Below are 27133 nucleotides of genomic sequence, written 5' to 3' on the forward strand. Positions count from 1 at the left end.
GCGCGCCGCTCCCTCGGGCTCCGCCGGCCGCTCGCAGCCGTCACCCCGCGCAACGCCGGCGACGCGGGGGATGCGGGCGGGACGGGCGGCGGCGGCAATGGCAATGGGGAAAGGCGGCCGGCGGGCGGCAGAGCCGGAGCGCTTGGCACTGGAGCTGGGGCGGGAGAGGCGGAAGCAGTGAGTCCGGCGGGGGACGCGGCGAGGCCGGGCACGGCGGCGGCTCCGGGCGCGGCCCCGCAGCACCGCCCGTGGGGGGCTCCCGCCGTCTCCCTGCGGCAAAATGGCCGCTGCCACCGCGGGCTGGGCCCACGGCCTGCCCGGAGCCCCTCAGCGCGGCCCGGCCGTGCTGGGAGCGCCGCTGGCTCTGCTGGGCACCGGGAAGGGCTGGCCCAAGGGATGCGAGAGGCACGAGGAGCCCGAAGAAGCGGGATAAATAATGTCAGCCGAAAGGGGAGATAGGAGTGGTTAACCGCAGCAGGCAGCTCGCCGCTCGCTCCCTCTCCTTCCAGTGGGATGGGGGAGAGAAGGAAGGAATGGGGAAAGAGAGAAAATTCGCGGGTCAAGACAAAGAGAGTTTAATAACTATAAAGGACCAGCAACAACAAAAAGGAAACAACCCCCAAAAAAGCAACAGATGCAAAAACCTCCAGGTGCTTTTGGTGGCAAAAACCACCAGCAGGACAGTGCCTTTTCCGAGGGAAAGCAGCCCCAGAAAGCCCCACTACCCTAGTTTTTATTTCTGAATATGACATGATATATATGGGATATCCCTTTGATCAGTGGGATCAGCTGTCCTGGCCATGTCCCCTCCCAGTTCCCTGCGCACCCCCAGCCCTCTCACTCCAGGGGTGAGGAGCAGAAAAGGCCTTGACCCAGTGTAAACAATGCTCGACACTATAACATCACTGTGCTATTAACACAGTTTTCATCACAAATCTGAAACATAGTCCCATACCACCTCCTACGGAGGGGATTAAATGTATCCAAGGCAAGCACAGTACACTGGGCTGGGAAGCCACTATGGGGAAGAACAAAGAAGACATTTACACGGGTGCATGCCTTGCTGGGGGAAGACGAGTGAAATGGACGAGATTCTCTTCGTGTACTCTTCCTTCCACAATGTTGGGTAAAAGTGGAAAGCTGGATTTTACCTACTTCTAGTGTCAGTAAATACCTCTGAGACCTCTAGGTAAGGTGTGCAATCTCTGCATGCAGTTTGCAGGGATGAGGACTTGTTCCTGATAGCAGTCAGTTCCCTTGCTAAAGAAGCAGCTGTTTCAGTGCTGTGATAATTGTTGATGCTCATGCCTGGTGGTTTTTTGGGGTTTTTTTTCCCAGTTTGCTTAGGAAGCTACACATTTTTCCCTGTGTTAAACAACATGATTGCCTTTTGAGTGTCAATAAATGAAAACAGGAAATGTTAGAAGCTCCTGTGCTGCCATAATTCAGACCCTTAATATTTACATTTGCATTCCATTTTCAAGCATTCTATTCATAGTGGTTTTTTTTGCCTGAACAGTTTCTTTCAGTGCCTGAGCTGCAGACCTCTTCAAACTAGTCCTGCAGTTGTATGAAATGTTCATTCATTGATGGAAGGGGAAAACCCAGTACTAACAGAGTCAAAATGGCACCTTATGTATTCAAAATGGCACAAAAAGTAGCTTGGACATACTTGCACTGACGTGTAAGCAAATCACCTTTAATAAATCTGAGTAAGCAGTGTCTCAGGGTAAAGAGATAAGTTGTCCTCTACATGCACCACTTTTTTTATCTGGCATATGATCCTGATATTAATGGTATTCAGGTAAAAAGTTGAGTTGTGGTGACTTACTTATGGATAAAAGCAAAATATATATTTAATTAAAACCTTTATGGTGATGGCATGACAGTAAAAGACTTTCAGTTCCAGGTGGGTTCTACAACTATTTTCTTTGTGTGCAAATAAACAATATTATTATTGTCTATTTCCCAGGAGTTATGTATTGATCTTAATTGCCAATGACCAGGCTCGTTAGACATCTCTATCTAAACCAGTGGCATGTATAGTCAATGAATACAGAAAAGCTTTTTTGAGGTGTGATTCATCTGCCCTACTTTGCCTGGCTGTTCTAGCATGAGATGACTCACACCCTAGGAGGTGCCAGTTTCTCTCCCTTGGATAGAAAACAAGCTGAGGATGATAGATGCAGATAGATGTCTGCATTCCTTCACTGCCATCTCACCCTTGTCATCTTTTTACTGGCTTATCTGATTATTGTGCCAATTAGGCAGTTTGCTAACAGCCCACCTACTACTGTCATTTAGCGGTCATGAAGAAGAGATTTTTACTTCATAGAGTAAATTGAATCATCCCTGTCCATAAGGGGTCTGTTCCTAATGTACCTACTGATTCTCAATGATTGTGGATGTAGTACTGTGAAATCTTTCAGATTTTTTTCTGACTGTAGTGAAAGCTCAAATCTGGCTCTGTATTGTGATCAAGATTCAGTACACATTTTGATTGGGAAATGTCATGGCAAATGTTTCTGGGAGAGAGAGAAGGCATATAATACTGCAGCGTACTTCTTATTAGACAAAGAGGTCAATGTAAAGACATAAGCATTTCAGCTACTTAATAATGTTGGTGGAACTTTATATTACTTCAGCTTGTGGGATTTCATTTCCTATGGCTTTCCTTGCCAGGAAAGCTGCAGCATTTTCCCAGGGCTCTGCTGACTGCAAGTGTCAGGAGTCCGTAGCTTTCAATACTGTGTGTGCTCTTCCATGTGATGCCCCTGCACTGTGCAATATTGTTTCTGCTTTGTTCCTAGATTCTGAAGGCATCTGTGCCTCTTATCTTCCACAGGACTCAGTAAAGATCTGCCATATTATAGAGCTGATGCCCTAGAGCTGATGACTTGCCCTGAGCCTCTTCTGACTTTTCTCCTGAGTTTCTCTCTTGACAATAGAAAATCGCTTCAGGCAGCCTGATACACGTTCCAGATATCCAGACCTGGGCAGCAAAACCTGCAGGAAAATGGTTTTCATCCTAAGTGGCTGCCATTGTCAAGTAAAATAACACCTGTAGATAGCCTTAAAAAGAAATCTAGCATTCTTTTTCTCTTGTTGTTTCAATCAGAGCTTTCTTATCTGAATTGCACATTTTTTTCTTATTTTCTTCACAGGAGGGTTTTTTTTTATGCTTAGTATGCAAGCATGTGGTTAGGTTCTCATGATGACTTAAATCTGAGGTTTCAGGATTTACAGGCTTCCTTCTGTGATGACTGTAATTGTCCATTGACATGGAGAAGATTTATAGGCCTTGAATAGTCTAATCATGTTTAACAGGTGAAGTTTTAGGTAAAAAGTTCAGTCCCTCTAAGCACAGACCAAGTCTCTGGGCAGGTAGGCAGCTTCATTAAATTCACTGTAACAGATACGTGGCATGACCTTCACTTCCTATCACAATTAGAAATAACTCCAGAAATGCAAAATACTCCAATACATTAAATCACAGGAATACTTAACAGCCACTCAGAGTGATTTAGTTCTATATCCCTTCTCTGTCAGGGCAGAGATTGCATTTTATACACTGCCTAAAATAGAGCAGTTTCACCCTGCATACATTCTGGGTGCTATGGGAATATTAAATGTTTAATAACAATTATATATTTTTTAAAGAAAACGGTTCCTGTTGCCACATAGAAAAAAGGCTTTCTGTCAGTGTAGCAATTACAGTGTTACACTTGACAATTTGCCATTTCTGTACATATTTCATCAGAACAAAATATAATTGGAATTTGGCATCAAATTTTGTTAATGGTGCAGAAAGAATAATAAAATCTAATAAAAGAAACTTTGTATATAGTCATGGAATGGTAACAGAAGTTGAAAACTGGAATACCTGGATTTAAAGAACTCATTCTTCCTGTGTTTTTCCTCTACATCTAAGCACTTACTTAACATTTCTTTGAAAATGAAAACAATTTCATTTTGATACAGCTCAGCTCTGGTTACAGCTTTGACTGTTTCTAATTTTCAGTGTTATTTCCTTTCAAAAAATCCCATTTTAGCACTCACTGCCATCATAATTTCCTCTTTTCCAAGCTCTGAGAAGTTGATAGAAATCTGCTTTGCAGAAACCTTATCTATTTGTGTTGAAATGATAGCAGCAATGTAGTAAAATTTTGTCTTTCTTCTTCCTAGCCATCTGCCCCTTTTATTTCGAGTTGGAGAAAACAGGCAGCAGCAATCAGATTTCCTTTTGTTTTCCTGCATCTAAAGGTTTTTGAGGCATGTTTCAATGCTATCTTTGGCTGTGTTTGACCTTTTTGTCTCTAGCAAGTTCCCAGTCCTGTCATTACTTTTTGCCAATATGCCCCCTCTGTCTTGTTGGTAAAGACAAAAAGAACAATGGAGCAAGGAGGGTTTGGAAGCCTTGCCGTTCAAGATGTCTGTCCTACTGTTCTCCAGCATGTCTCTTTCACTGAAAACAAACTTGGCTTACCTTAAATTACTCTTTATATTTCTTCACTGTTTCAGCTCTTCATCCCTCCTGATTCCAAGCTTACCTGTTCAACTCCATATAAGCAGTTGGTTTGCTTCTCTAGCTTGCAGTTAAAGTCTGTTGTTTCAAGCTATGAAGAAACATCACTGAATTCGAGCACAAGGAGTTCAAGAGGTGATGCAATTTCTCAGTAATCAATCTCTGTCATCAGAGCTTTGGTTTCTCAGAGGTTAGATAATTACTTCTTGAAGAGCATTTCTTATGGACATGTTTAGAAAATGAGTATCTGTGTTGACAATGGAAGCTCTCCTTTAAACTCCCCCCTCACCCCCCAAAATATTACAGCCTATTGGTATTGTAAAGCATTTCCCAAAGGGCCTTTTTTGTACAGTTTGTGTTCTCAGTTCTGTTGGAATATCTCAATTTGGGCACTGAAAAATTGAGGTACCCAAGAACCATTGACTGTTTTTTTGAGACGTTTGCCTTCCAAACTTAACTTTAAAGGACAAAACTACAAGCTGCCTCTGCATTTTCATGCATTGTGTTTTTTGCTTGCACATATCCTGATGTTTTCTGACTTCTGAGACCTCACAGGCAGGAGTATTTCTCCATAGACATCTCCTCAAAGCATGAATATGGTTAATAATTTACCAATTATGTCCTTTTGATGTGATCAAGATCACAGGGTTCATTTTAAGACACTGAACTACCATCTGGCCACTTGGAAGCATGAGAATCACCCAACACCTTGTCTGAAGCATGCCAGGTGGGTTGTGCTCTCATCAAAGTCCCCTGCTACCTACTGCTTCTGGTCATACCTTCCAAGGCAGAAAGAGCCTGGTTTTCATGGTATCTTTCAGCTTTCTGGCTGAATATACAAGATAAAGAATTAATCAATGGGCAAGAATATAGTTTCCTAAAAAATGGTGGCTTCAGGTCCTGTATTATTTTTTAACACTCATCTGACTTTAATTACTCACTTTCTTTCCTAATAGTCATAAAACATCATTTGTTTCCATTGGTTTTGATATATATGCAATTTAGGAAATGACTACTAATCATTGAGCAGTAAGTCAAAATGAAGAATTCAGAATTTCAAATAGCACATCTCTCAGACATATTCTTCTTTTAAAGAACATACTCATTGGGCATCTTCTTTTAGATGTAAAATTAGGGTCAATGTTCCGTCTACATTTTTTTAAATTCTGATGGTTGGCTAGAAAATTATTCTATTTTAGGAAATGTCTTGGGTTTTTGTGGAAGTAATTTTATTCATAAAGTAGAAATGCTTCATTGTTTTAAAGGCATTGTAACCATAGAGAAAAATACATTTAAAAATAGACAAGATAATGTAACTACATGGGAATGATCAATAGATACTTCTTCTAAAAATATATTTGACTTGATTTTTTAAAATTTCAATAATAGGACTAGTACAAGAGCCATTTATTGTCTATTGTAGCAATTTATTGACTTCTTTTAATACCACAGGCAGATGCTTGAAAGCTCAATATTTGAACTGAAAAACACTGTAACAGAACTGGAAAAAAAGTCTTAACAGTATTGAAAATGAAAGTAAGTGAATTACAACAGTCTTGCTAATTGCTTAGGAAATCCAGAAAAATAATTATTTTGGGAAGGACCTACAGGGATTCAATTTTTTATTTGGAAATTTCAATTTTCACTTTTCAAACATGACTATTAAAACTGCGGTGCTTCACATGTGAAATTAAGAAATGCTACATGTGGCCATGCTAGCTTTTTTTTGTTAATTATTAATGAAACTATGAATAATATGAATTCACAGAGTTGGTTATTATTCTGACCACAGTAAGCCTAGTGAAAATTTTCCTTGATTTATATTTTCAAGCTCTTTTATATGCAAAGATGCTTGTTATGAGGATTACTAAGTGAAGACTTTCTCAGTCTCCAGTTAGTTAAAAGGAACAGTTTTAAAAAATGCTTTTGTTTAAAATGACATTAACTAATCTGGGAAATACAGTACTTCTGTATTTGTTTTTTAAGATAATGAATGGAAAACCAGATATGAAACACAAATAGAACTGGAAAAACAGCTGGAAAGGCAAATTAATATTCTTTGAGATAAGGTGGAGCTTATTTGTGGAAATACAGCAGGTAGAAATGGCTATTCATAACTTTTTCAATATAATTAGTGATGATTAGATATGTTGAAATTATATCAACAGGTCACAATTTTTTGCTTGTTTGTAGATAACTGTCCATTGTTTGCCCCTTTGATAAAATGCCTGTGGTAAGTACTATGACATTTAGTTGGCTTAACAACAAATCACAGTCTAGTTGGAAAACTCGTGTAGTGTTTGGTTTTTTCATGACAAAAAATAGCAGCAGCCTGGTCTCGAAGCCAAAGCAATCAGTTCTGTTTATGTTTTTATTGTTTCATATATCCAATTGCTTATAAAATGTAGAGTAAAATCCTTAAGTAGGAAGTAATAAAACCTGAATATTTTGGGAAGAGTTATGTAGTGAAATTTTTTCCCGAGTGAAGGTTTTATAATTGAATCTACAGTAATGCATGTGATATAGAATATCTGGACTAGATCTATGAATAAATAGAAACATTAAACTTCTTGGAATCATTTAGTCTTTGGCCACTCTCACTGTAAAAAATGTCTTCAGTTGTGACCAAATGGAATTCCAGCTGTCACTGGGCACTGTTTAGAAGAGCCTGGCTTCCTCTTCTTCATTCCTTCCCATCACATATTTATACACATTGATAAGAACCTCTAGGCCTTCTTTTCCACAGGCTGAACAGCTGCAGACCTCTCCACCTTTCTTCATCTGTCGGGTGCTCCGGTCCCTTAATCATCTTCATGGCTCCGTATTGGGACTTGCTCCAGGGAGTCCATATCATTCTGGTACTGAAGAGTTCAGAACTGGATCTGGACTTGCTCCAGGGAGTCCATATCATTCTGGTACTGAAGAATCCAGAACTGAATCTGGCACTGCAGATACATCTCACAAGCACTAAAGATAAGGGTAAGATTACCTCCCTTAACCTGCTGGCAGCATCTTCCTAATGCAGCCCAGGCAGCCACAGGCCGCCCTTGCAGAAAGAGTGCATTGATTTCTTGGGGCCACCTTGCTCACCAGGACCCCAAAGTCATTGTCTCTGTTCCTGCTTCCCAGCCAGTCAGCCCCAGCATATACTTGTGCCTAGGATTATTTCTCCTCCAAGGGCAGGACTGCATTTCCACTCCACATGTTTCCTCTCTGTCTATTTCTGCAGCTTCTTAAGGCCCCTCTGCATGGCAATGCAATCCTCTATCAGCCAATACTCCCAGTTTTGTATCAGTTGTGATAACCTAGATAAATAGTTGCAGTAACGTTTTGCATAATATAGTCACAGGAAAACTTCTCATTTTACAGTAAATTTTTGCATTTCTGAAGGAAGTATCTCTTTCCATTTTTAAAATTTTATTCCTTAATCACTCATACTTCATGTCCTTTATTTCAACACAGCATAAAATATTTTTTTCTGCAATCTTGAGGAGAAAATGGCAGGAAAAAATCCCCAGCAAATATTATCTTCATTTTGTCTTCCAAGGTAGTAAATAAAGTAAAAATGATTTTAGATTCAGAATTGCTTTTTCCTTAGCCTGTCATCTGCTTCTTACCACTTTTAGAAATAGGGAAGCTAGGTAAGGACGCAATAATGCCTTGTAACACAAGCAAGGATAATGAACATTATGAAGCAGGGCTGTTACAATTTTTATTCCTGTTGCTTATCCTTACAGAAGTATTACCCTCTGACGTTTTTTGGTCCTTCAGATTCTGAAGATTAAAGGGAGTTTAGTGACCCTAGAGGAGGCTGCATGCTCTGTTAGTGGGAAGGATAATTATCTACTGTAAGCATGGTGTGAATAATTAATTGCTTTTTCTGATCTGACCCATGGCTTTCAAACAGTTGACATTTCTGCCAGTTTTAGTGTTGTCCTAGAGACCATGGTGTTTTGTAGGTAGGCAAGATTTTTTTCTCTAACAGTCAATTAAAAAAAGAATAGAATCTTCCCCATCCCACTTTCCTGTTTCACTGAGTTGATCTGAAAATACAACTGGGATTATGTTGTATGTTCAAAGAAAAGTCTTGAAGACAGAACACTGATCTAGAAAATTTACAGCAGAATCTGCTTTGGGCCATGTTATTCCTGTCAACCTGGTAAAGCACAGACTGGCGTGCATAGTAACAGTATCACAAGTATTTATTTCCACCCTGTTGCCAGTACTCTCCTAACCTACACCTTGCCAGTCACTCCAGGAGGCATTACCAGAGAGATAATCTCCTTTCCCAACAATCCAGTACATTTCTAATCCCCGCTAAATACTGCATTGCCTCCTCACTAATGAGCCATGGTTCTGAGAGGTTTGATTACTGTTCCCATAAAGGGAAGAATGCCAGCCCAACTGGAAGGTTCGTACCGGCAGGAGGAGTCTAGAGGAGAGCTTGAAGTGTCCTAGGCTCACTTAGTGAAGCCTGGGAATGTGTGGAGCCCATTTGCTATGCCATGCAGTTTCAGGTCCTTCTCTCATTCTTCCAGTTTTTGCTAACCAGAAAGGAAAGTGCTTTAAGAATTTAATTAAATGTTTCATTTTTTCCTTGTTTTGATTTTTGGGAGATGGAAAAAGTAGAAAAATACTGAGGTATTATGTGGGCTTTGCTGTTTTTTGGTTTTGGTTTTAACTGACTCCATCAGAAAAGTCAGTGTTTATTTACAGATACTCATGGAGAATGAAGAGCTACTTTGTTTTTTATATATATCATTTTAGAAGATAAAACATTGGTAAAAATACATAGATAATTTTTTTGTGGTCTTCAAGGATGTAGATTTGTTAAAATTCTTTTGTGGTTTTTGAGAGTTGTTCAGGGTATTAGGGGGGAATATTTAGCTTCACAGATGAGAATAAAGAGCAGATGTGAGTGGTAGGAAAATAAAGTGTTTTCAGCCAGTCATCAATATACATTTGCTCAAAGGAAAAATGCTGAGAGTGAGTATATAAAGCATTGTGTGTGTGTCTGTAAAATCAAAAGTACACTGTGATATTCAGCTTTCAACTTGCAGTTGCATATGAATAGGAAATATGTTCCTATATGAAAATATACATCCTAAGTGCATTGCATAGGAAAGATTTCTTCACTGAGGGGGTTGATAAGCAGTGGAGCAGGCTGCCCAGGGAAGTGGTTGAGTCACCATCCAGATATTTAAAAGACACATATTGTGGCATTTGGCAACATGGATTAGTGGTGGACTTGGCACTGCTGGGTTAATGGTTGGACTTGATGATCCCAGAAAGGTTGATTCTGTTATTGTGTGAAACTGTGGAAAGATTGAAATGTGGTTCTTTCAGCAAGATGATACAATTTCTTGAATGTGGCTGCAGTAGACAGTAGTTTTTGTTTTGAGCAATGCATTTAGAAAATTAAATTTTATTTTCAAGCATTTATAACCTATTTTCCCAAGAAACTTAAAATTATAATTATGGTTATTCCTAATTTGCTAAACAAAATCAGCTGTATTTAAGAGAGGAGTTAAAAGATGCTAGAGAGATTTTGCTCACTCAAGCTAGTCATTTAAAGTCCTGCTATAGTGAAAAGAGGGAGAAAAACGTGTCTGTAAAGTAATTCAACCTATTTAGACATAGGTAGCCTAAAATACTTTATTGATATCAAGCACTACAAGGAAAATAAAAAAAAAAGAGATTAGACATCAGGGACCTTGGCAGTCAGCAAGCTATAAAAACCTGAATGAAAGAGAAGAATACAAATGCAAATTCTGGAGTGATGAACAAGGAAGCACAGAGGATTTTTTTGTGCTGAAAAATTGCAGTAATTGTTGCAGATGGCTTGCACTATTTTTGCTATGGAATTAGAATTGTACTGATGAATAATTTCTTTCTGTTAAAAACACCCCTACACCATTTCTATATACAGTTATCATTCTGAAGTCCTTATACTGATATGAGATAATCCTTTTTTTTTGGTTCAGAAAAATCATGTAGATGTCATATAGAAATAAATGCAGAACCAATACCTTGAACACAGAAATTCTTACTGCCAGGGTTTATGAAATAATTTTTGTGCACTGAGGGCAGATTAAATATAACAGTGACAAGCACAAGGGAGTTCCAAAAGTGAAAACTGTTTATTTCCTTTATGTCCCAATGAATAATACAAATGTCATACAGTACTTCAGAAATAATTACAGAAGGAATGTACTCTCTCTCAAGTATAACAAGATGTGAATTTTACTTGCTTCTTTTAAACATGTTGCTTTCATTTGTTTGCATTTTTTTCATAAAATGAGTTTTGGTAAAATACATGTTCTCTGCTAAGCATAGTTTCCCATATAAGCAGAAAGAAAACTAATCCTTTCTCTCTCACCATTTCTGCAAGAGCAAATCCCTAGATAGCAGCTTTAGTATGCAAATACTGAAAAGCATACTGCAAAATCAGTTCAGAAGAGCACACTCCTGATAGCATTGCCTTAGCAACGCTCTAGTTAAGATTAGCCCAGGAACCAGGGCTTCTGTGATAAATCACCATTTTTTCATAATGTCCAGCACCACAGAGGAGAAAATTCTGACACGAAGGGTCAGATACTTGCTTTGCAAAGCTGCCTCTCTATAAGGACAGGGTCCACAGAACTGATAGCCTAACACAACCACCTCAGGGGTTTTGCTGTCAGTCTTAAACTATGAGCAGAATGTGTGGCACTGTCACACTGGAGGCATACATGATTGCAATATGACAGGAAGGGAATCTTGGGTTTGTGAAAACATGCAGTGAAGACTTTGTATTTCACTAGGTGTTGATAACTGCCTATAGGGAACATCAGCACTTATAATGGCATAGGAAATGTTGACAATTCTCCTGGCAAGCGACTCTTACATGAACCTTGCTGCTCTTCCTGGGTTAAGTAATTGGTGACTCTATGGAAAGAAGAAATCCTTTTCATGAAACTTGGAAATATTTTGGATAAAGTTCTGTCTCTGGTGTGACTGCCTTAAGGTGTTATCCTGCCTCTCCACAGAATTCCCCTTCCTACTCCTTTCATTTGACCTCAAATAAATACTTTGAATACCTCCAAGAGACCTTTTTTCTTATCCATTTTCAAAGTTAGTTGTTTCTCCTGGTGGCCTTGCTCAAACCAGGAGACTTTTAATCAAATCCCTTTGTGGTGTGCCCAGAGGCAGAGTACACTTCGTGTTTCAAAGAAAACAATCAGAGAAAAAAGAGCCAAGTGACATCCCTATCTGTCTGTTCTCAAGAATTCCTTAGCAATTGATGGGGATTCTGGGATATCTTCCAGAGAAAATGTCTAAGGAATCCAGCCCTTTTCAGGCCTAGTAGGAGAAGATGCCAAGTGAGGCATTTCTGAATCAGTAATGCCTTTTTCTGTCAATCTGAATCACAGCGCTGGAGGTCTCCGTTTTAACTTCCCCTGCCCAAGTCAGCGCATAACCCCTGTGAGCACTGTGTAGGGACCACTGAAATAAGGATTTAGGGAGTGAGCATCCCACCCCTATTGCAGTGCACTAAAGCGGTTCCACTCCTGGTCTGGTTTGGATGCTGACCACAAGGGGGCACTTGGCATTTAGGCAAGTGCAGGGAGCCTTTCTTCGCCTGCCCTGACGCTTTTACAGGATCCAGGTGCATGTTGCATGAAGAAGTATGCTATTCTAAATAATTTTCAGGTATAATTTTTTATGCAATGTATGACTCGTGATATCAATCTAAATAAATTTCCTTTATTGATACCAATCTAAAATCAATTTTCAGTTCAGTAAAACTAAGTATTATTTGGTTTTGCTACTAATGAGTTTAAAATGATAAGCTAAAGATTCAGTTAAGTCACCTGATGAATGTCAGCTCCTCGTCTTGGAGGGAAGGGGGCTTATTTTCTAAAAAAAATTAATTTAGTTAAAAACATCAAGTAGCATGGGTTGCAAAAGCCTTCTTGTGTCACTTTTTTTTTTCCTGCACAACTGACAGATATATTGCTTCTGTTCTAAATCATGGAGAAAAATTAAAGAGGAAGCAAATTTCCATAAGGATCCTTAGACTGCATGAGCAGGGCTCTGATGAAAACAACTTTGAGCTTCTTGATGATGTCATGGATTTGTCACATTGTCTGTTGTGAAATGATTGTTAGAAATTGTCACCTCTGTTGCCACTGAGCAGGAGAAGGAAAAATCCAGAATCTTGTATGGGTGGCTTTAAAATTCACTGGCAATATCTTTCCATATAATTTCATTTTCTTGCAATATTAAGCCAAATGTGTAACTTCTGTCAAGTGAAAATGAAATGGTGGAAAAAGGAGAACTGGAGAATTGGTGTACCCTTTGTGAAAGTCTGGGCTTCATCATTGCTGGACACAAGATTAATCTGTCTTTGCTCTGAGAGTGAATCACGCTAAGCACCATAAAATTCTGTTATATAAAGGAAGTATTCATTTAAAATCTCAGTGTCTTTTTGCTTTTTGCCAGCTTGCTCAGAGTGGTTTGACATGGATGATGTAAGGATGATTAAGGATCTTAAATTCAGGTTAAATGCCTTAGTCAGCTTATGCCTTCTTTCAGCCATACAATGTCCCTCTATTCAAGGCTTAGTAGAAGAACTTGTAATGAATCTATCTTAAAAAAAAAAAAATTAATTCAGGATTCAGTTAAACTATTTCTATAAAGCTTCTCCAGAACTTAACATACTGGTTCATCCTGGAGTTTTGTAGACAATTTTTTGTTCTGGGGGAAATCTGTATAGCTGGGAATCTCCTTCTGGTTCTCTTGAGCTCTCACTGGTCCTTGCTTTGTTTTCAGGCTTTTTCATGATGCTATAAGTCAGTGTTGCTGTGTGGTTTAAGTTATTTTGTGTTGTTTTACAGTATGAAGCACTAAGCTGATTATACAACCATGAGCATAGAAAATTGAAACTTTTTTGCTGAGATTTCTTTCTGCATGCTTCCCACATAATTCAGGAAAGGCAAATTCAGATCTTAATGTTTTGGCTGGGTTGATATGCTGTTGTTTCTCACTTCTTGATTTGTATTGATGTACAGCAGCTAAAACCTTCAGACATACAAAGACTCTGCTAGTTCCCCTATAACTGCCTTGAAGGTAGGAGTGGGAGATAACTTATAACCAATCCTGACTAATGTAGACCTCTAGAACGTCTCTGAAGTTTTGTCTTTTAAAGTTTCTTCGTGCTTGGTTTTTAAATTGCATTCTATAGTGTTTGGGGACTTGGGGAGGTCTTTTAGTTGGGTAGGAACATCTGTGTTACAAGATTTCCACAAGAACTTCCATGCTGCCATACTGAGCTCTATGTCATCAATTAGGTTCATGGATGCAGAAATAGAAGTTCTCAGGCTGGGTTAGCTCAACAAGTTTCCTAGGTATTAGCTGTGAGAAAGGCAGCTAGATAGGGATTCAAACAGATTGCATATTAGAGATGGAAAACCTACAGCAGGTTGGTAAGAAAAACCCAAGAAGTGTGCCTGAAATCCTGCCTTCATTGCAGAAATAGACATGACCTTTCAGTCTTTCTTACTTTTTCCATCTCCCTCCATGCAAATATTTGTGTCTCTGACTCACTGACTGCCTGGCTTCAATAATTGTCTCAGCACTGGTTAAGTATGATGGTGGCAAGGGCATTCTCAGGCTATGAGATATGAGAATGCAAGCTTCTTGGGGAAGCAGAGGACTAAAATGTAACTCAGCTAGTTTATTTCTGGGTTAAATTTTAGGCTATTAGATAGAGGAGGCTTTCTTCCCCAGGTAGTATGTGTAGAGCATCCTTGCCAGGTTATGCCCTGTTAGAGGGATGACCATTGGGCAACTTTGTTTATTACAATTTTTGAGGTAACTGTGTACTTTTAGTCATGTTACCAACCTATTTCCGTCTGCTTGCTCATCAAAAGCAGTGTAATGCATGGTTTGTTTGCTTGCATTTGGATAACATCCTTGCTCCAGAGCTGAATGAATGCCCAGGCATCTGCAGTGGACCAGCTGCATTGGCAGCAAAAAATAGACAGTGCTTCTGAAAGGACTAACAAAAAAAGATCTAAAAGTAGTTTACTTTGTAAGTGAAAGAACTCAAAGAAATTAGATGAGTACCATCACTGAGGAGATACCGAATTGCTCTGTTGTAAGTAACAGCTGCAGCACCAACTCTTGCTGTCTTACATAATGATGGACAATCTAGTAAAGAAATAAACAGTGTGTTGTGGATTTACATAGAACAAGTCAGGAGAGCAGCATGAACTTTTGTGTTTACTGTATTTGAACTTCCTGTGGTGACACAAAATATGTAGTAGGTAGTCTTTGTACAAAAGATTTTGTACAAAATATGCTGTCACATGGTTATAATCTTTACTGTGCAGTGAGGTCAAGAAGGCAAAAAAATTTAGTTTCCTAATTCAACAGTGCTGAGGTCTTCTCTGTCTTCTGTAGAGACACTGATGCTGAAATGAAATAGCACATGACCCTAGTGGAATTAAGCCAAATCTCTTTAATCTGCAGCTTACTTTTTCTCCTTAAATTGGCTAACATTGCCTGAATTGACTGTAGGAACCTTCTGTATTTGGACAAAGATTTCATCTGCATCCAAGGTACCTCTGCTTTAATTAGGAAAAAACCCTGCAACTACCCCTCAAGTCTTTTCATGTCTCCAGTATGTCTGTTGTAACAGATTAAAGTTAACAACAGTTAAATCAGGGGAAAAATACTCTTCAAAAATGCATCTCTTCTGTATCTCTTTTTTTCTTTTGAACAGTGGGAGGGGTTATTCTCTCCCAACATGTTTTAAAAGCACTGTGCCTTCTGCTATGCTCCTGCAAAATCTTGATTTTAACAGAAATTATTCCTAGGGAAAAATTCATGAAACACAGAATTTTTAAAATTAAAAATAAAATTTGTAGCCAAATAAGTAACATGTTATGCAGAAAATTATGCAAAAGAATAAAAGTTGCAATAATCTGCAGATGCTAGAAAAGACTGGAGACTTAAAACAGGCAGATGTAACTTTTTTACCAACAGCAAGCATTCATAAACTCTTTGAGATATAAACCATATATGAATGCTGGCCTTCAGGATTTGAGACTAGCATGATAAATAGGAAAAAATATAAAAATTCCCATGGAAAAAGAAGGGGAAAATATTTTGAGAATTGTTATCTTGTTTCAGTGCTTACCAGGAAAATCTGGTAAACAAAGGCCTAGCAAAGCATTAAGGTCATGAGAAGAAATAACAGATTATTAAGGGAATGGTCAAGTAATCAGTACAGAAAGGAAAGGATTCATCTGTTTTGACTAAGGAGGTGCTTGTGTTAGAAATTAAAAAAAAAAAAAAAAGAATTCTGAAACAGATATTTATTTTACACAGGGGACCTGAGCAAACAAATGGAAGAACCTGACTGACTAGGAATGTAGTAACATTGATAGCAAAGACATGAAGTCATAACAAGTATTAAAGGTACACACTTGACAGGAAAGCAGGAAAGAACAAAACAGAGATAGACATGGTATGTAGCAGATGTGAGAGACTTTGACAATAATGTTGTTGATTCTTTCATCATCAGCTGTTTGGATGAATTCATCTTGAGGATGGATTGGAAAACAAAGTTTAGTCACAATGGTATTGGGAAATAATATTGAAATGTTCATTGATAAAATATGACTCTCTTAAATATTTGCTTTTCTACATGTAGATGTTTACCTCATTGCTAGGTCTTTTAATTCCTACTATAGGCAGTTACAGGTCTTATTACTACAGTCAGCTGAGTAAAGAGATTTGTATCTAGATTTATTTGGTTGGCATCTTCAGTGGAATAACTATGTAAGCAAAGAGTCTTGAAGATGTTTCAGTGCACAGTAGCCCTTTACTGCTCCAGAAGGACGTGTTTTATGTAATTCATGTGAGATATTTGCCACATGTGAACATCTTGGACTCTCTAGAACAGCTCAGGTGGAACTGAGTTGAGCTCCTTAGCTGCTTAGCTGAATGTATAACTGCACATCATTGATTGTCTTCACTGTGACTCTTAGCAGGAATTCAGTTCACATTTGGACACTCAAATGCAGATACACACACCTCAGACTGAATCTCATCCTTCCTGTCAAATATACATATAAATATAATATTTGGATGGATGAATTTGGATATAATATAGACTACTATTATAGACTACTGACAGAAATTGTATCATATGTTAGACTAGTAAAGACTAAAAACCAAGTGCTAATAATGACGAGGCAGAAAACTCAATGAATTATTAACATATTTTATCAGAAAATAGCAGATAAAAAGGTCACAGTGCTATTTTGATTTTTAAAATCTACAAGAACATTGCAGAAAAGCCAGTCAAAAAATCTGTCAGATTAAGTGATCATAAATTCATTCACTTTAAACTAAACATGTATATATTGCCTAAGTTTTAAGTAAAGGCAGAAACAATAAAATGCAGGAGAAAGGAAAAAATAGCTAATGTCAGTAAGTGCTTGGAAGAAGAAATTACAACAATGAAATCCTAAGGAAAACTCAAAGAGATGGGTACACTTAAAATGAGGGAAATGGGTAATCCATGTCTCAGGATTCTGAAAGAACTGGCTTGTCACATCACTGATCTGATAACAAGTAGTTCTAATAAACATGTGCTGGAGAAAAGCACCTTTTTTCAGTTTTAAGATAAAGAGAGGAATAGGTGTTGCAAAGTGAAATTGAAATATGGATATAATAAAAGGGGCTCACGGTGGGCAAACCTGTTGACATTTTGTGATAAAACAATACATTTGTTGTCACTATAAATACAGTAATCTTGTTCACTGTGACCTCTGATAAAGATATCATGTCGCATGGGAAGTGACTGATTAATTTGGAGAAAATGAAAATGAGTAGATTTGTTAAAGGAGTAAAGAGCTGGCAAATGGAACATGATAGCAGTGATTAGTGAAGGAGTCTGCTGGGAGAGTACAAGCAGAGGTCTTCCAGGACCAGGTTTATGATGAATCTTAATATTTAATGCATGACCTTGATACACAAAGTAGAATTAGATTGTGATATCTCTCTCCTGAAACCAATTATATAAAATAATTGGGATCTGGATGTGGTTTAGAAAAAGAAAGACAGTGAAGGCTAGATTATTAAAGAGGTGAGTAAAATTTAATAGTGTATGCCAAAGGATTTAGAAAATAGTAAAGAAATTATGTTTTGAATTGAAAACCAATACAACTGCAGAGGAGTATCTGGTTATTCTAGCTGATGCCTTGTTGACTGTGAGCCATCATTGTGCAGCTGTGCAAAAGGAAAATGCAATCCTAAAATTTATATAGGTAAAGAAATAGAATCACTGATATTGTTCAAGGCAGTGAGATGGGTTTTGGAGTACTGTATACTGTAGGCTAGTTCTGTCCTCCAGCCACAAGAAGGTTGAGCTCCAGCCTGGTGTACAAAGAGGTTACTGAGGTGATTCAATGAAAGGACAGCCTGCTATGTGAAAGGTAATTTTTGCAAGTTCATCATAATCATCCTAGTAAAATGAATGTGGAAAAGAGATGCTCAGGTCTTCAGTCTATACATGCAGGGGACAAACACCAGGGAGGAAGAACAGTTATTTACAGCACATTCAAGTACAAGAACAAACAGCTGTAAACTGACCTTGAATAATAATAATAGAATTATAGAATGTTTTGGGTTGGAAGAGACCTTAAAGACCATTTAGCTCCAGTCCCCCTGCCTTGTGCAGGGACATCTTACACTAGATTGTCTTGCTCAGAGTCCCATCCAGCCCTGAAGACCTCCAGGAATGTGGCATACACTACTTCTCTGGGCAACCTGTATCTGTGCCTCACCACTCTTACAGTAAAAAATTTATTCCTAATATCTAATCTAAACTTATTATCTTTCAGTTAAAAGCCATTACCCCTTGTCCTGTCACTACATACCTTTGTAAGAAGTCCCTCTCTGTCTCTCTTGTAGGCCCTCTTCAGGTACTGGAAGGTGCCATAAGGTCTCCCCAGAGCCTTCTCTTGTCCAGGCTGAACAACCCCAACTGTCTCAGCCTGTCTTCAGAGGAGAAATGCTTGAGCCCTGTGATTTTTGTGGTCCTTCTCTGGTCCTTCTCTGCTTCAACAGGTCCAGATCCTTATCTTGGGAGCCCCAGAGCTGGATGCAGTACTCCAGGTGGGATGTCAAGAGAGAAGAGCAGAGGTGAGCAATCACTTCCCTCAGCCTGCTGGCCACACTTCTGATGCAGCCCAGGACAAAGCTGGCTTTCTGGATTGCAAGCCACATTGCCAGATCATGCCAAGATTTTCATTTGCCAACATCCCTGAGTTGTCCTTCTAAAGACCACTCTCAATCTATTCTCTGGAAAGGATACACATTCTGTCTAGACTTCCTGTTATCACTAACATGCCTATAGCAGCTTTTCTTGTTGCCCTTGACATCCCTGGCTGTGTTTGATTCTGTCAGGGCTGTAGCTTTCCTAAACTGATCCCTGACTGTTCAAACAAGCCTAGTATTCCTCCCAGAATACCAATCTATGTTTCTACCCTCTCTGACCCACTCTAGGCTTCCTTCTTATGTTTGAATTTGTTCAGGAGCTACTTGTTCATCCACACAGGCCTCCCGACATGTCTGCCCAAATTCCTCTTTGTTATAATACAGTGTTCTTGAACTTGGAGGGTGAAACTATGTTACAGACTTGTATAATAATGTCTTTACTGGATGGAATGGATCAAATTATGAATGGGATTATGAAAATCAGTTTCCTTTGTTAGGAGTAGAGGAGCACCTGCTTGGGTATGTGTTTTACTTCCGTTAGACAGCAAGCAAAGATTTGGCCAGTGCCAGCAACCAGAAATGGACTCTACTGCTGTTACTCATTCCAATTGCAGACAAGGTAGATAGCTGCACACCTAAGACAGTCTCTCCACAAAGCACTGCTTCCTAGCCAAATTGGTGTGAGTTACCTTTGATGTCCCATGTGGCTCTTCAACCAGTCCAGCAGCTCTCTCAGCAAGTGTTTTGAAAATGGATGTGCTCATAAGATGTGAAATCTTCCTACCAAAAAAGAGCCACGAGGGGAAATTTTGGTCAGAGCAAAGGAGCAATTCTGACTGGTCACCACAAGATGACTTTGTTAAAATGCCAGGGAGCAGCAGTGTGGAAAACTGTACTTGCATCTTTTTAACACAGTGGAAATGTGCAATTCATAGCTGATAATTGTAGCATATGCTTAATTGCTTTTGTCTCTGCAGTGTGCCAGCCAGAAGCATAAAAACAAAAGATGTACAGGAAACAAAGAGAATGACAAACATCATAATGCTTGAAGAATAGGGACCATGGTGATGACATCTTTATAGAGAATGGAAATAGTTTAAAAGCACTGCTTTATTTACCATAACCACAGGGTTCCTTGAAGAGGGTCCTTAAACAGCTGGAAGAAGAGAAGTCTCCAGAATCAGCTAAAAGACTATGAACTTAGACTGGAACCTTAGAAGAAGCAAAGGTTTGTAATCACTCCATCCCTCTAGACTGTAAAAGCTGTTATGTTGTGTGACAGACACTGTGTGGAACACACAGTAGAATAGTTTCAAAAAATGTGTCACTGAAGAAAGTCTCTGCTGTGTATCTGAATTTTCTGTATGATTCAGCTTTTAAAATTTGTGCTTAATGATAGCCCATATATCGTTTTAACTGTAGGCTTACCACAAAGTTAATGATGAGCGGCTCACGGACCTCTCAGAGATCTTACAGGTAAGAAACCCGTGTGACCCAGTAACTTTTAAAGCTTTCTTAATATAACAACAATACATGTTAATGCCATTAGATCAGGGTGTTCTATCATTTCATTTGTATACCAAATATGTTACAAAGGCTGCTTTTTAAAAATTTAAAACTCATAAATTGAAAGACTGTACAATTTATTTTAAATACTTTCTTTTTGTTTTTGTCTCCATTGGAGTTTGTGTTCCCTAGCATAGTAAAGTGCCCATAACTGGGAAAACTGAAGCAATTTTCTGATGCTTGGCCATCCATTAGTCACAAGAGTGCTGTGCAGTTGAACAGAACAGAAGCAAATTATCAGTAGCAGTGAAATCCACCTTAAGTAGTAATTGCTTATTTTCATATTTCTCCTTTTTTTCTTTTAAAGACAAGCTATCTGACCAGTTCAGAATGAAATACAACACATATTTCCGTTAACTTCATAAAAGAGGGATAAGACACCTTGTTTTGTTTTTTTCAGGTTAATTTTTTTTGCTGCAAGTTATGTAATACATGGAATTTTATCCTACAAACTGGAGAAACCTGTAAAGGAATCTGTAAAGATTTACAGTACTTCTTATTCTAGAAAAGCTCTAAATTCCTAAATAATGTAAAAGTAATAGCTTAGTGTGATATTCAAGAATTGCTGCCACTGAGTCCCTTTCATAGCTAACTGGGGTGAAAGCCTGTAATTAGCAATGTTGCCATGTGTTTGCACAGTGGGCAACTGATTCCCTTACATGGTTCATTGCTACTTTGGGAAATCTAAAAGAATTGCTTAAATGAACTTTCCAGCATGAAACCAAGAAAAAGCCTGGGAAATGCTCATGATAACTGTTAATATCTTTACATTAGCAGTGAAACTGTGAACTTCCGGAGAAAGAAAGAAAATAAAAGCAGATTTTATTACTGAACATGCTAGCGAGAGAAGTGCCTATGTTCAGCTCCCTGTAAAAACACTTAAATATTTGTAAAACACCATTTGAAGTGGGGTATATGCACTGGCATGTTGCATAGTGAGGCATTGGGGTCTAGGATTTTGCCATCCACACTCAAGGTTAGTGCATTATACTTTCAGCATTACTTATTTATTTTCATGATTTCAGTATCATATGAGAGCAAAATAATCTTCAGATTAATATTCCTATCTTTAGCTCTCTAAAAATCAATAAGCCATTCTAAAGTAGGTGTAGAGGAATCATCTGTAATCTCTGAAGAAAGAATCATGTGTAAGGTGCAAAGTATCACATCTGTTTTAGGTCAAGATGAAATTAATTTCCCCAGGGACTTTTCTGTCCCTCCTCCTGAGCTCTAAGCAGAGCCTAAGTGAGTAGCTTACGTTAAACACCTACCTTGTACACTGCTGACCTGAGCAGGGCAGTCACCCCCATGTCTCAGCTACTGTGTGCAGTTTTGAGCACCTCAGTCTAAGAAGGGCATCAAACTACCTGAGTGTGTTCCAGACAGGGTGAACAGTGTGGTGTGGCCTCAAAGGCAAGTTTTATGAAGAGCAGCTGAGGTCTCTTCGCTGGTTCAGCTGTGATGAGAGAAGGCTGAGGGGTGACCAGATTGCTGAGCAGTGACCTCACCCCACACTACACCTTCCTCTGGGGGAGCAGAGAAGGGGAAGATGCTGATCTCCTCTCCGTGGTGACCAGTGATAGGACATGAGGAAAGGGAATGAAGCTGCATCAGGGGAAGTGCAGATTGAACATTAGTAAAAGGGTCTTCGTTGAAAGGGTGGTCAATCACTGGATCATAATCTTCAGGGAATTGGTCATAGCACCAAACCTGTCAGACTTCAAAGAGCATCTGGATGACACTAATTTTAGGTAGTCCGGCAAGGAGCAGGAAGTTGGAACTGATGATCCGTATGAGTCCCTTCCAACTTGAGATATTCTGTAATTTGGTGGTTTACTGTTGATTTCAGAAGGATCAGTGGTTTATCTGTTCCCTACAGGTCTTCCTCTGCCATGACTTTGATTTGGCTTTTATATTATTTTAAAATCTGCATATCTCTTTTAACAGTTCACTTTAGCAATAGAAGCAGAAGTAGACGTACATTCAGTACAGATTTTCAACTGTATTAAAATATCAATGTTCTAGAGTCTGCACACTAATATTGGCTGTGGTTAAGTTAGAAGGATTTACCCATAGGCTAAGAATTTCCATACCTTGCACAGTAAATATACCACAGGGTATTGCTATCCTGTGACAACAATGTATCCTAGTGACACCCTCTCACTTACAGAGGATGGATGTAGTGTTCTTTCAAGCCTTTGTTTTTTCTCATTATGTTTGTAATTTTTTAATAGCTCTCAGTAAGAAAAAAAATCATAGGATGAAAGTTTTTTTCTGGTAGGTATTAAAAAATACCAGGTGTTTTAGGTTTTTCCTGCTTTGTTTTGGATCCCTCCTGAAGCCTGTAGCAGAAACAGAGGACAAAGATGCTTCTGAGCAGCAATTTCTTTTATTAACCTTTTTATTACTGAGTGCTTATATGCTTTTCTTTTATATTTTGAACGCTTTTGATGTTTGTCTTGTCTGGTCCATAAGGATGTATTCAGTTTTAAATGATAGTTTTAAAATAAATTTAAAATTAAATGAATATTAAATAAATTAAAAATTTCACAACCTTGAGAACTTATGCTAGAGGCACCAATGGCTTCTGGTGTATTCTTTTTTGCTTTTTTTTGTTTTGTTTTTAATCGGCAAAGCATTGGTTTAGGATTGGTGTCCACGGATCTTAAAGGCACTCTCTGATGATGTTCAGAAATCAATGTGAGAGCCAAGCAAAGAAGAGCTATAGTGGTTCTTTAAAAGGACATTCTTTCAGGCCAGATTTTTGCCATGAATTGTTGCTAGCATAGTTGGATCCAACTTGTGACTGGGATTTCTTTGCAGAAAAGGCCCAGGGTTATAGAACGCTGCAGCAGGAAAGCTGCTTGTACAACAATGGCTAATTTTAGTGGGGATAGGCCTGGAGTAAACTGTACCAGCAAAAAGAACGCTATGGATAATAATCATATATGCTAGCACTCAATATTCATATAAATTAAAAAAACAGTGAAGGCAACCTTGGCATTGCTCTTGCCTCATATGTCACAGAATCACATCTCCTCAGATATGATAAGGTAATAAATTATACTAGCCATCATCCTTAACACTGGAGTTCCTCAAGTACAAAAATTTCTTGCCTTTGATAAAGTAGATCTGTGCAAATCCTATTTACTTCTGTAACTGTGATTGTGGCTAGGATTTAACTTGTTTTATAAAAATTTGGCTATTGCAGGTCTCAGCTAAACTTAAAATTATTGAAAGGCAACAAAAAGATGCTGTGACTGGCAAAGGAGAAAAACGGATACTGAGGTAGATTTCCTTTATATTCCCTGTTTTTTGGTTTATTATTTTTTGCTAAGTACTATGTTTTGAACATTGCAGCTTTCTGTTCATGATGAATATCACAGCATAATCCCACTGACATTACTTAACATAATTTTTATATTGCTTTTCAATCAGTTTTATTTAATGCAAATGTTGAAAATTCATATGTTTAAATCATTGTTTAACAGACTTCTGTTTAGTTATATGGGTTAGGCATATAAATTTGAAAACTATCCACCTGCTCTGAGATATATAGAAATAAAATTAATTTCTGATTGTAATACTCATGGATAAGCTTGAAATTGGAGATTTATTTTTTAACTGAACTGAATTAGTTAAGAATATAAAGTGTGAGGAATATAGGGAGTATATCAAAAGTTTGTTGGACCCAGTCACGTGCCTCCAGTGAGAGGTGCCTACAAAAGTGTGGAAGTAAGCAGATACAATACTTAATTTTGAAACTCTCCCAAATACTTTATATTTGGAGACTTCCTAAGCTAGTATGGTTTCTATGTATTTAGCATCTCACAGTCCTATATTATCTCACTTACCTATATTATTAAAATGCGCATACACAATATATATTTGGATAATCTAAAAATGTAATGAGTAGATTATAAACATGATATTGTGTAGACATAATTTGCTTACCAGCCTTTTCCTTTCATTCTGTGTAAGCACAGGATCATAGGATTTCATAAACTGGAACAGTGAATCTTCATGTTCCAGGAGAGGGTATGAGTAGAATATGAATTAATGCAGTACAATATGAATTCATTTCTATAACTGAAGTTCCTCAATACATAAGAAGCACTGTGTGGGTTTGAAGTGCCCCATATGCCGCTGTATCACTTCTGGCCCCGGTGATATTTAACATGGTTCATATGGAGAAGGTCAGAAAGCTAGAACCAGGAGGATTCACTGCCTCTGCAGTGAGATTAAATATCATCAGTCAGATACAGAGGTTTGCTGAGGGTTAGCACTGATCTGTGATTATGGTGGGTTTTTTTAACAGTCCATTTTAGTATACCATTACTTACACTGAAATTGATGACAATGTCTTTCTGTATTTTTCTTTATATCAAACAAAAGAAAATTAAGTGTAAAAGAAAATAAAGTATCCTGTAACTACTGGTATCAGAAGATGTGTGGTATAACAAAATATATATCCCCTTTCAATCCAGTTTCCCTAAGAGGATTTATTTTACTTTTCAATGTTCTTTAAACACATGAAGATAAATTTTCATCCTTTAAAATGTCCTTAGTATAAAAGCACCTAGTTTTCAAATGATTGGCTTTTATAACCAGTGACTTAGAACTTTCAGGACAAACTTTGATCTTTGCTGGCAACATGAATGTAAGAACGGAGATTTGGCATAGTTAGTATTTTAAGAAAATATTAGAATATAAGTATGCATCCCATAAACATCACAGGGTCACTACAGCCATTTTTATATTATTCCTTTTTAATGATGCTTTGATTTATAGCCTGGGGGTTGTTTGTTCAAGCTGACAATAATGAGAAATAATTTCAGTAAAATAAGAGAAGAAGTACATGTTCTTGAGAATGATTTGAGAATTTTCTGTCTAGAGTTCTTATCTCACCTCTGCTGCCCTTTTACAAAATAGCTGCATTGGAATTCAAACCACACTAAGAAACTGGTTAATGCTTGTTTTAACTATAGCAACAGGTACAGAAAGCCCAACCTGTGTATTAAACCAACAATGAAAACATTTTTGGGTAGTAGTTGTGAACACTAATTGTTGATGCATTCAGTTTCCTGGCCATCCCAAACAGAAGCAAGTTCAGCAGTTCCTTTTTGTGGTTATTACAGAACAAGAAGATAGGCTAGCTGACAGTTGGAAGGACATGGATATCTTGATGGTTTATATCTCTGATGCAATTTGAATGGCCAATTTATTGTCATTCTGACCCCTGCTGTTGCACTGAGACTTTTGGTGGGGCTTATTAGCTCAGTTTCAACACTGCATTGCTGCAGTTATCTGGCTTCTAAGCCTGTAAGTATAGCTGGTTTTGGGTGGAAGAGGTTTTGCTGCCTGCAGAATTCCACACAGGCATTTTCTGTTTGCTTTGTCCAGCTGTACAGTGATCTACAGTTTAATCAATTGGTTTTGAGTAATCAACTGATTTGAATTTGAATAATTAATTATCGAGCACACTGGGGTCTTGGATTTTGATCTTCCAGCTCTGAGTAGAAGTAGCTCCATATCTGTATGGGGAAAGTTCTCCTTTCCAAGACCAAGACTGCTTGTAAGAACTGAAACAAAGGATGTGTCAATCCCAAGAAGACTAGTGAGCCCTAGGTTTGACTTCATTGGCTCTTTCCCTACAAATTTGAAACTTACACAGATACCATCATTGTAGCTTCTATCACATACCTGGGCATCACGACAAATGTAATGGTGTGATGTGGTGATATATTTTCCTTCAAAATGCCTTTACTTGAGAAAGACACTGAAATTCTGTATGTTGTTGTTAGAGTATGTAAAGTGCCGTCTTTCCTCTGCAGTAATGAACAGGAAGAGAAACAAAGGGATGTTGCACAGGAGCAGAGAGGCAGGCTTCTTGGTCAGGAGAATGACCCTTCCAGCTTGGGGAATCACCATTCTTTTCCTGGAGATTTTTTTACATTCCCAGTGATTTCTTAGAAGATCAAGATGGAGCTCTAGCTGGTTTCATGTAGATGGTGTATGTATCCATGATAAGTACCACTTCAAAAGTCTGCTGGCACCATCTCCTGCAGGCATTTCTGGTGATCATGGGCTCAAGAGCCTGGCTCTCCAGGGTGGAATACCTGCAGAGAGCTGTAACTACATCTACATGAAGTGTTTTCCCCTTTTCTGGTGGGAATTCTTTAACTGATGAAAATGTCTCTGTAGCCAGTTATCACTCTCCTAGTGCCAATATTTAGTATTCTGTTCATGTTCTTCAAATGACATCACTTAGGTAACAGGAATTTTGAGATGAAGATTGAGTTTGCAGAATAATTAGATGCTCTGCTAACCTGCGAACCTAGAAATATACTTGTTTTTTTTTCGTTTCTCAGGTTTATTAATTCACAGTAGTAATCAGATATGCAAATGTAGAAAGCATGCACATTTTTAACAGTTAAAACTTACAGGCAATGTGACATTTGCTGACTAACTTCACCCATTTTATTTCAGAGGAAGACACAGTGTTCCAGGAAACCCGAAGATGGTTTATCCTCAAAAATGATCAATTAAAACTACTGTAGGAGTGAACCAGCTTCCAAAACTAAAGCATTGAAGTAATATTAATGTCAAGAACTTCCAGTCACTTTTTAAAAAATTTAATTTGACTGAAATTTTCTAAATTGAAAATGAAAGTATTTGTGTCTTATTGCAATGCCAGACACAGATTGGAATGTCTTCTTGGCTGCCTTAGTGTAACTGTTCCTCAGCCTAATGGAATTTCTCTTCTAG

At 38.3% G+C, this 27133-nt stretch overlaps 1 protein-coding gene across 1 annotated transcript; it reads left to right on the top strand.

Moving 5' to 3' along the window:
- On the top strand, positions 1-27045 carry CCDC169 (coiled-coil domain containing 169). The gene is given in 10 exon segments (XM_086881568.1): positions 1-177; positions 5978-6038; positions 6040-6061; positions 6512-6628; positions 6724-6758; positions 19929-19969; positions 19971-20031; positions 20222-20275; positions 23577-23653; positions 26855-27045. Coding segments are annotated over 10 exon segments (678 nt in total). The 5' UTR covers positions 1-70; the 3' UTR covers positions 26958-27045.
- Positions 27046-27133: the final 88 nt, after the last annotated feature.

This window comes from Cyanistes caeruleus, chromosome 3, assembly GCF_971803275.1.
Source record: "Cyanistes caeruleus chromosome 3, bCyaCae1.hap1.1, whole genome shotgun sequence".
NCBI lineage: Eukaryota > Metazoa > Chordata > Aves > Passeriformes > Paridae > Cyanistes > Cyanistes caeruleus.